Source organism: Nanorana parkeri, unplaced genomic scaffold (genome assembly GCF_000935625.1).
Source record: "Nanorana parkeri isolate BGI_ZX_2015 unplaced genomic scaffold, ASM93562v1 scaffold1261, whole genome shotgun sequence".
NCBI lineage: Eukaryota > Metazoa > Chordata > Amphibia > Anura > Dicroglossidae > Nanorana > Nanorana parkeri.
Window position 1 is genome coordinate 232,901 of NW_017307529.1, and position 10,727 is coordinate 243,627.

At 46.4% G+C, this 10,727-nt stretch overlaps 1 protein-coding gene across 4 annotated transcripts in view; it reads left to right on the top strand.

The window, feature by feature from the left end:
• The window catches only part of ETV6 (ETS variant 6), a 37,781-nt gene that overhangs the window by 14,047 nt on the left and 13,007 nt on the right, over positions 1 to 10,727 (top strand). For 2 of the 4 annotated variants that reach the window (XM_018568913.1, XM_018568914.1), the window contains exons 1-2: positions 3,969 to 4,075; positions 7,912 to 8,041. In XM_018568913.1, coding sequence (XP_018424415.1) covers positions 4,043 to 4,075; positions 7,912 to 8,041 — 163 coding nt within the window. In that variant the 5' untranslated portion in view covers positions 3,969 to 4,042. Of the gene's footprint in view, positions 1 to 3,925; positions 3,943 to 3,968; positions 4,076 to 7,911; positions 8,042 to 10,727 lie in introns of those variants that run through there. The other 2 variants (XM_018568916.1, XM_018568915.1) reach the window with 2 other exon arrangements.

Genomic DNA, 10,727 nt, shown 5'->3' on the forward strand with positions numbered 1-10,727 from the left:
CCCCCCATCAACATGCTGATGTCATTTTTAAATAAAATCTTTCCATTTTTGTTCCATTTGTTGTCTTTGGTGCAGATTTTGTCACCAGTCTGGTCTATACATGCAGTGTTGCACATTCCGCTGCTCACCTTGGCTTTTGGCAGACAACGTCTGGGGATTTTTGTAGGTGAGTTTCCGGGGGAGAAAAACTCGAAACAATACTTGTTTGATGGGGGAATTTCCCCGGGAGTGCCTGGGGGCAGATTCCTCGCGGTGGAAGCCGATGCTATGTGTTTGTAGATGCTGGAGATTCTCTTCGTAGTAAATCCAACTAAATGTGTACTTACTTGGCAGATTTTCGCGGGTTGAATTTATAAGTCCGAAAAGCAAAAAGTTTTTCTGTTTCACGCTTCTAGTAGCCAACAAATATATACGAGATCATTCAGTAATAGTCTGCAGCTTGAATGCCTAAGGTTGGCCGTACACTGTTACAATGGACCAAGAGCCCCCAAAACAGCAGAGGAGAAAGGGGGGACCCCACAGCACACCTGCTCACGCCAGGTCAAAATCCCGTCCTCTTTTCTGGCGTCCATCACCAAGTTGGCCGCCAGCAGTGAAGTACATCACGCGCATACATGATGACGTCACACCACAGACATTATAACACATGCGTGGCGGCTGCCCTTCATGAAGGTTACAGCGGCGGCAATCAGCTGCAGTCACTGTTTGGGTATTCTGACATGCACAGTCGTTAGCTGTCAGAGTAAAATAGCCAGCAAGAGAGACTCCTCCATCCATGCTGTGGCTGGCCAGATTATTGCTCTGCTTCCAAGTTAGGCTGAGAGAGGCTCGTTCACAAGTTCCACACGTTTAATGCATACTAGCGTACGGTACTGTGTGCCCATTTATTCTCCGTATGAACCTAAACACACCTCCCGGTGGACTTGCTTTGCGGTGCAGTACAACGCATGGTACCGCAATAACATGCAGTGATGAAAAGCCATGCATGCACTACTTTGAAGCACAGCAACACAACGTATGTGATTGTCGAACTGTGCAGTGCTGCAACTCCCACCAGGAGGTGCATTGGGGTTCCATTGAAAATGACTGGCGATGCACCTAGCGTGCACTAAACGCACAAATCCCGCGTGTCTGGCGCAAAGCTATGGTGTGAGCAGACCCTAAAGTGGACTGCATGACCTTCAGCACCTCTGCCGCTGTAAATTCAATAATGACTCTGAAATGTCGTCTGCTTTTATTTTCGCTGCATTCATTTCCTGAATCTTTTACCTAAACCTGAATGTTGTAAACATTCTTCACCATACATTTGTCCATTGCTTCGTCTCTTTGTAGTTGTTGCGCTCCAGCACGCCCTTTGCAGGTGTTGCAACCAATCAACGTATAGTAAAATATCCGGTCATGTGAGGGCTTCACAAATGGCGAATAGATGTTCTCCAGCCACCGATGATCGCACTCGCTGTCGGATCTTTTAGCTGCAACATTGACCACAGTGAGAATTGGACGAATTTGGGGTCTTCAAAGGCTTTGGGGCCCCTTTTACACCAGTGCGTACGCGTTCTGTTCTGCCGCAGTCCCGTTCATTGCAATAATCATGTTTGACAAGCGGCACCACCTGCCAATCACGACTTGCGGTATATTTTTCACCAGTCCACGACGCAGAGTGCCGCAGCCACGACAATGTTAACAGCCCTGTTTAGCCGCAGAGCTGATGTTGCAGCAGGTGACTGGGGGGAGGTAGGGATGTAATTAAACTGCAAGTCAATTGCCTGGTTTTACTGGCCCCTCGCTGCCCGTGTACACGAGGCCTATATGCGCGATGTCCCTGCTAGGAGTGTGTTAGTTGCCGCCGGGAACGCGGCAGGAGAACCGCACAAGTGTTGCATGTACATCCTCCTCCCGCTGTGTGCGGTTAGCTAGAAGTCTGGACATCAGTTTTATCCAATCACTGACCACTACAAGCCACGCGGGAGGATAATCGGGTCATTTCTGGGATGAATAGTGATGGGATCCCTTCAGGGTCAGGGGAGGAAGTGCTCCGGTATTGAACCAGTCTTCCTGCTGCTGCAATCTTTTCACTGACGGGTCCCAATGGTGTCAGAAGACATTCCAGTGGTGGCACCCAGTGACACAAATGTCACACACCTATACCGTCTGCATGTCTAAGGACAATCCAATGGAACTGGTTTAAACCAGAAATAAAGGGGAAATGTGGTCTGTAGAGGTGGAAGTGTCTTCTTTTCCTACTGTGTGTAAAATATTTGATGTACATAGGACAGCCACGGATGAAGCTTCCTGCTTATTAATGCTGCACCGTGCTTACACCGTGCTTACACCGTGCTTACACCGTGCTGGCTGATCCTCCTCCTGGGTTGTAGGGTTATGTTTTGTGTGTTTTTTTTTTTTTTTTCTCTCTCTCCGGTATGCATCTCTCTCTTGCGCGCGGGCGTTCCTGCCTCTCTCTTGCGCGCGTGCGCTCCTGCTTCTCTCTCTCTCTCTTGCGCGCAGGCGCTCCTGACTCTCTCTCTTGCGCGCGGGCGCTCCTGACTCTCTCTCTTGCGCGCGGGCGCTCCTGCCTTTTGCGCGCTCTTTCTTGCTCTTGCGCTCTCTTTCTCTCGTTGGAAACAGAATCCATACAGTTTCTAATGTGAAATACCTGCAATGCTCCCAGTAGCAGAGGTCATGTGATTGGGGTTGCCTAGGCTTTAGGTCACATGAAGTGCAATGATTTTTATTCATGGCCAGAGAGGCTCTTGTGCGTTCTGTGTGCCCCTCATTACATAGGGGTGTCATTCATCAGATGGGTCACCTTGAGACTTCCAAATGTTATCTAATGAGTAGAAATATTAGTTTATCAGACTGTATTGTGTATTTGCCTTGTGTGATCGTTGTACATCTTCTGTCCTAATATGGGGAGTGATTTTTGGACTAGTTTTTGTCCATTAAAGAAAACCTTAATGGTGTGTGTGTGTGTGTGTGTGTGTGTGTGTGTGTGTCATTATGGCAAAGGAAAGAAGGAGCGCTTGCAGTTGAGAATTTTAAAGCAGCTGTAACTCCATTTGCTTTAACATGTTAATGTTGTTTTCAACGTTGTTAAATCTGTAGCTTTTATTTAAAATAATCCCTGCTTATCCTGCCATGAAGATCCTTGTTTTGGTACTTCCTGTTATAGGGTGACAACGCTCTGTCCCGATCTCCTAATTGTTCTCTTGTATTGTCACCCTGTCACATGGGCCTCCTATGGAGACTACAAGTGGCTTTTTCAACACACATTGCACTGGCATGGTCCACTGTTGTCACCATCAGGAAACCCACCCTGAGAAATGTTGTACAGCCCACGTTGGAGGAAGTGGCTGTAAAGAGGCTACGGGCGATCAGCAGCACTGAGATGTAACAAAGAATAGGGGGGGGGGGGAAAAAATGGTAATTGTTTATGGCGCACAGAGCAAACTGAATGTCACCCAGTGTGGGTTTACATCTACTTTAAGACCGAGGCGACTGCTGGAAGTATTGGAAGTCGCCTGTGTGCGAACCGCCTTCGCCTTGTGCTTTGTTCACCTCCCCCCCGTGTCAGCTTCCGTCTACCTGAGATCACAGGTGCTTGTTTGCCGTCACTCTCCAGAGGTTACTGGTCTCTTCCACGTCGATTCACAATCCGTCCGACCAGTTTGGTTGGTTTCTCCACTTCCGCTCTCCTCTGGGCCGGATCCAAAGCCGTGAAAGATGCACAAACTCTCCCAGATGTATGGAAACGCGTTAACCCGTCAACGCCCGGAAGGGATGGCTGCCTTGGATCAGAAAGGGGGGGGGAGATAGGGTAGCACAGCAGTGGCGAGGGGGTTAAGACGCTTCTGTTACAAGAAAGAGAAAGCAGAGGAGGAAGGAGAGACGGCGCACACAGAGGAGAGACGGTTTCCAGAGGGAAGTAAATAGACACAGTGCAGGGTGAGCCTGAGAGGTGGGAGGGTCACCAGGAAGCCAGCAGTGGCTGGGGTGACAGGAAGGAGAGAGGGAAAAACCAGAAGCGAGGGACTGATAGCAGGACATGCAGAGGCTCGCGCAAGTATGGAGGAAAGGGGTAAGCAGGTGCTTAGGGGGCAGCCTGGGAATGCAAGGGTTAACGGCAAACTTTCACTACCAAGTTGTTACACTTTGTATCCTTCTTTTATTTCATTTTTTATTTCTCAAGTATTAGTTGGATGGAGACAGCTCAGGAAGTGTTAAAAACGCTGCCGTCGCCAAGGTGCGGCACTTTTAGTGATCAAAGCTATTTTATTGCTTTTCTTCTCATTATTCATTTTCATTTTGGGTTATCTAGAATTGATTTAAAGTAGATGTAAACTCAAACTGGATGACATTGACTTTGCTCTGTGCACCAAATTAACATCTTGTTGTTTTTCCCATAAAACCATATTTTACTTTTTTTTTGTTTTTTTTTTTTTGTTCCCTTCATTCTTTCTTCCCATCTGATGATCTCCTCCAGCCTCCCTCAGCCACTTCCTGTATACATGCTCGCTCTCACCTCGGCTGCACATCATTGCTCTAGACCAGCTTCCTGATAGTGACTGACAACAGTGCACCATACCCGAGCGATGTGTGTCAGTAGGGCCTCTTGTAGTCTCCACTAGGGGAGCATGTGACAGGGTGACAACACAGGAGAGCAAAAAGGCGGCCAGGCACAGAACTTTGTCACCTTTTTTAGAACGTAGTGGTTTTCGGGGTTAGCACTTCCGCCTTGCAGCACTGGGGGTCCCCGGTTCTAATCCAGGTCAGGACACTATCTGCAAGGAGTTTGCATGGTCTCCCTGTGCTTGTGTGGGCTTCCTCTCACACTCCAAAGACCTGATGGAAGGTTAATTGGCTGCTGTCTATATTGGTCCTGTATGTGTGTGCAATAGGGGCCTTAGGATTGTAAGCTCCTCGGGGGCAGGGACTGATGTGAATGTAAATTGTTGTGTATATTGTTGGCGCTATATAAATATCTATAATAATATTATTAAAAACAGGAAGTACCTGCATAAGGGTCGGCTTTCTGATGGCATACCTTCCAACTTTTTAGGACAAGGGACAGCGCAGTGTATTTAGGTAATGGACACACTCCTGCCATGCCCCCAATTATGCCGACCATTATGAATTTATATACCAAAAATGAATGGGAAATACTCCAAATTGTTCTTACTTTAATTCGGTATCATCGCTATTCCGATCGGTTTGTAATTTTTGTTACTTTAAATACTTGGAGGGGATAAATATTACGTAAAAGGGCTGTTCGCTTTTGTGCGCACATAATTATAACAAAAAGGAAGGAACAGGGGTTTACCAGAGTTATAACACCACAGCGTGGAGAATATATATATAGGAATAGCTGGGAGAGAGGGCAATGTAGTCGTGATGGGTGACTTCAATTACCCAGACATAAATCTCTCTCTCTCTCTCTCTCTCTCTCTTTTTTAATAAAAATACAATTGTTTGCATATTACATAAATAGTGGATTAATATCCCTCTTCCCACTCGACACGGGGATCTCTGCCCTTCTCCAGACATTTTAAGTGTGTGGTAATTGCCGGGTGTACATTGGTGGTGATGGGGCTCAGTCTGTTTGGTTTAACTGCCAAAAGCTCACCTTTTTTGTATATCCTGCACAAGACCCCTATGGATATGTTCTATCGTTCAGGTGAATACATTTTACATACCATTTTTTTGTTCGATTAGTCCATGATCCCCTGAGGAAGCAGTGTGTGAAACGCGTTGGGACTGGCTATAGTAATCTCCGTTTGAACAAATATGGGGTATCAAATGAATGTAGTTGTACATATGGGGATATGAGATCATCTAATGGGCTTATGCTCCTGATTATGATCATGGTGATTTTTGTACAGTGCAATCCTCTTGTGTACATGTTTTTATACTATTTATGTAATATTCAATAAATTGTATTTTTATAAACAAAAAAAATATCTCCATGCTGTGGTGTTATACCTCCTCGTAAACCCCTGTTCCTTCCTTTTTGTTACAATTGTTATTAACCCAAGGGGGAGAGGTCATACCAGGAGGCCGCTGTGTTAGCAATTCACAATTGTGTTGTTCTCTTTGTGCGTACATAAGCTAAAACACATTGCAACATGTAAGATGCGTTCCGGTGCCATTCATTGTAAATGGAATAACAACACTTTGCAAAGTAGAGCTCAACGCACCACCACGCACCACACCGCATGTACCATTCGTTCTTTTATCCATTCTGGTGTGTTGGCAGCCTATTCATTATTCATTATCAATAATAGCAATAGATTATTACCCATTATTTATTATTATTATTAATGATGCATAATGAATAATTCATAATGAATAATTTATTCTTAAGAATATTATTCATAATGATTCATCGTGAATAATAATAACCTATGTTAGCACACGCCATGGCCCGCGTGGATGCACCCCAACAGATCACTGCAGTGTGAATGGGGCCCCAAATGTTTATTCTCTGCACATTCATGGATGGTTACAGCTGACCGGAAATGTCAGGATATCTTTTTACAGAGCGAAATAGGAAGTGAGGGGAGATCTTCTAATGGTGACGTCTGTTAAGGTGACAACTATGAGGAGAGATTTCTGTTACTGCCTCTGGTGTCACCAGGACAGGAAAATAAAAAGGGGAAGGGAATCTACCTAATGGGATAGGATGCAGCATGTCACCAGCACACTGGAGTAAAAAGCAAAATGTCCAAAAACATCTTCTTTGACGCAGGCACATCATGCCACAAAGAAGAATGTTTCAGGGCCACTCTGGGTCCCTTCATCAGGCTCAATATGACCAATTTTTGATATTTTTGGACATTTTACTCTGGCGTGCTGGTGACACATACTGTATCTTCTCGGATTAGATCTGCGCTATACGCAGCCCCTACAGCACCCATCTTGAAGGGGCATACTGGTACGGAGTGAATCGGGATACCCATTGATCTCTCTAATGGGGACACAGACCATATGAACCTCACACAAAAAATTGCCTTTTAGATACATATCACCAGGGTTTGTCATGGGGCAGTGGGGGGAATTTCTCAAAACTGGAGCAGACAAAATCTGGAGCAGTTGCCCGTGGCAACCACTCAGCATCTCTCTTCAGTCAGCTCAGGTAAGATTTGAAAATGAGAGACAGAGAAGCTGATTGGTTGCAGTGCAAGTCTGCTCCAGTTTTAATAAATTCCCCCCAGTGTGTTTAGGATTTAAATGTACGCATAGTGAACATGGATCAAAAGTAGCAGCGACATCATCATTGTGCTGTTCATAGCCTGAGCGTAGATGTGGGAGGGACCCAGCAGGCTCCACCCACTACAGGCTGCCTGTAGAAAACTACAGAAGGGGCGGAGACCAGACCAGTCATCCTGCACAAGCAGAGAGAGCAGCAGTGAGCGGTCTTTATTACAGGAAGCTCCATGTATCACATTGGATCACTGCACAGATCTGGAAGAAATACACAAATCTCACCAAGTTTCAAGGAAGAATACACAAGTAATTAACAATAATATCTACAACATTTTGTTAATGTGTATATAAAAACCTTCGGTTTTCCATTAACTTTAGAGATAATTCCTCTCATTTACTGTTGCCTCTTCAGGACAGGAAGTGAGGGGACCCCCCCAACACATAAATGTGGGGCAAGAAATAACAGGATATGTGTTGTTTGTTTCTTAATCCCTGATTGCTCTACAAAGCTAAAAATAAAAATTTGTAGAGTTAAAAAAATAAAAATAAACAAAGTTTTCGTTAAAATGTTAATGTTTTTTTTTGTAATAAGATGTTCCTAGTTTTGTACAGACAGGTTCTCTTGCTGACTGTTCCCCATGCTGCGATCATTCTCATATTCTTACGTTTCTCTCTCTCTCTCTCTCTGCTTTTTTTTATTGCATGTTCCAGCAGGAGCAGATTTCCTACTCACCCCCGGAGAGCCCAGGGCCAAACTGTGCCGCCCCCTCCCCTCTCCATGTCCCGGGGCCCCGTGCTTACAGGATGGAAGAGGAGCCCGTCAGGCTGCCAGCGCACCTGCGTGAGTACCGTCACCTTAAACTTTTACCCGGTCGCTCTGAGGTCATAGTTGGCGAGAAGGAAGGCAGTTTGGGGGTGGGGCCTAGGGCGCAGTGGGCTGTTCCTGGTTTTATCTCATTATGTCTTCCTTCTAAGCCTGGAGCAATGAAGTTGTGTGTGAAATATATCAAATACATTGACTACATTTCTTTTAAGGTGTTTTTTTTTTTTTTTTTAAGGCTTGCTCCAACGGCATTCCCGTAGCGTGCGTTGGCATGCTGCGGTGCTCATCATTTCGAATGCACATCCAACGCATAGGGGCAGGAAAAAAAAAAGTGTTTGGTACAATTTTCGGTCACTTGTGATGCTTAGGTAGCCTATTAACTTGAAGGGTCCGCCTAACACCCTATAGTCCTCATTCACACCCAGGCATACCGGCTACACGTGTCCTGTTCATTCACATTTTGTTCCCGCGTTTGCCGCCCGTCCCCCAATGGTTTCAGGGGTTTCCGCATGCGTGACAAACGCAACAAATTGTACATGTAGCAAAATCTGAGACTGCAGACCTGACCAGGGTGAATGAGCCCTTACAGTACCCATTACTGGAAACGCCTGACGCTAATATAAGCAGGCTCTAGTACACAAGGGAGGCTTCCCAGGTGCATAGCATGCATGCAATATAGGAGGTATATCAACCCGAAGGGTCACCATACATGTTACAATCCTACTTTTTTTTGGTTTACCAAAACCGGACCAACCCGATCTATACAAACCGTGTATCAGGCGGGATGTTCCACTACATAGTTGTTGGTAGATGTAAAGGAGATAGTACAATCTGATTACAGACTATGTGGTGAGCTTAGCCATGAACTTCTCTTTTGTGCTTCCTTTTTGCTCTTTTTTTTTATATACCATTGGAAGTGTTTTTGTTCTATCCGTTCAATAAGTGCATTAAAAAAAGCATTCATCTTGCCAGAGGTTCAGAGCTGTTCTGGTGACAGGTTCTCTTTAAAGCTGCATTCCGGGTATCACTGTCATTGGTCCAGCTTGGCCCGATGTATGCGCATGCCATATCTGATTGGATCCTGTGTAAACACTGTGGTAGCTGGAGCCACTACGGTGCTGGCCGCAGTTTTCCGAGTCCTGTATGGCGCTGTGCTGAGCGGTTTCCCTCTGCTCTGATAACGCAGGAGGTTGCTCGTGCGACATTGCAGCCATTCAGAGAACACCAGTGGTGTCACATGAGCGTGCGGCCCGCACCGGGTGACACCATCAGAGGGGGGTGACACCAAAATGACAGTCATTTTGATGTCACCCCCTCTGAAAAGTCAGCACTCGGTCATGGACAGCTGCACAAGAGAGGAAGGCACCTGGCGGGATAGGGTATAACCGTACCCACCCCTCCTCCTCTTTGCTGGCGTCCATCACCAAGATGGCCACCGGTAGTTAAGTGCGCTTGATGCCATTACGCCCGCACGTGGTGACGCCTCTGGAGAACACCTAGTACTTTAATTAATCATTACCAGGTGATTGGAGAAGGGGGCAGCTTGTGACATCATAACTCCCTCGTATGTAGTCTCTGGGGGGGGGGGCAGTCTCTGGACCTGTCTCTTCCGATGTAGATGGTAATATATAGACGTGTCTCTGTCACCATGATCATACTGTATATTCTTGGCCGGCTCATGATGGACCTAAAGGGTGTTTTTGTTTCCACCACCTTTCAATGGCGGGAGGGATGCTCATATTTTATTGTAAACCATCATCATAAAAAAATGGCCGGTCCGAGTCACACTTTTTCCAGGTTAGTGACTTGAGGCCCATTTACACCTAGGCATTGAAACACATGGGCTACCACAACCACACATCAATAGTCTGCGTATGTGAATGCATGACGTAACAGGGGGGGGATGGGCCTATAAAGTATCCATGTTACATGCAGCATGCTCAGCCGTGTTTTCATTGTAACCCTTCCAGGTATTGATTACCTCTCGCAGAGATCCTTCATCTGATTTCTTTTTTTTTCTCTCAAGAAGGACTGGGCCATCTTTGTTCAGGCATCATCCAGGGCCACAATCTACTTTCTGGACTGAGATGCCGGCTCAGAGGTGGCAGTCATGTAAATCCTGGTGCCTGTGCAGTTCTCGGCTGTGTTCGCAAATGATCAGCCCCTGCTGCAGCCTCTCACCTTGTGACTTGTTACAATGTGCAGTCTGATCACTGGGGGAGAAGAGACTGAGGAAATTCTTCCTCCTGCCTGCAGCAGACTGATCACTGGGGGAGGGGAGACTGAGGAAATGGCTCCCTCCTGCCTGCAGCAGACTGATCACTGGGGGAGAGGAGACTGAGGAAATGCTTCCTCCTGCCTGCAGCAGACTGATCACTGGGGGGGAGGGGAGACTGAGGAAATGGCTACCTCCTGCCTGCAGAAGAGTGATCACTGGGGGGAAGAGGAGACTGAGGAAATGGCTTCCTCCTGCCTGCAGCAGACTGATGACATAATCTCAGCCTAGGCAAAGTCACTGATTGGAGCTGAAGGATGTTTAATGATAGAAGGTGGAGCTTTTCTGGTAAATGACACTGTTGCTGTATATTGCGTCTGGAATGTATTCACACAGACTGGTAGAGATACTGACAGGGCAGCGTGACATTCATGCAGCTAGAATTATCGGAGGGATTCTGGGGGTGGAGCTTCTCTCTACCCCCCCCCC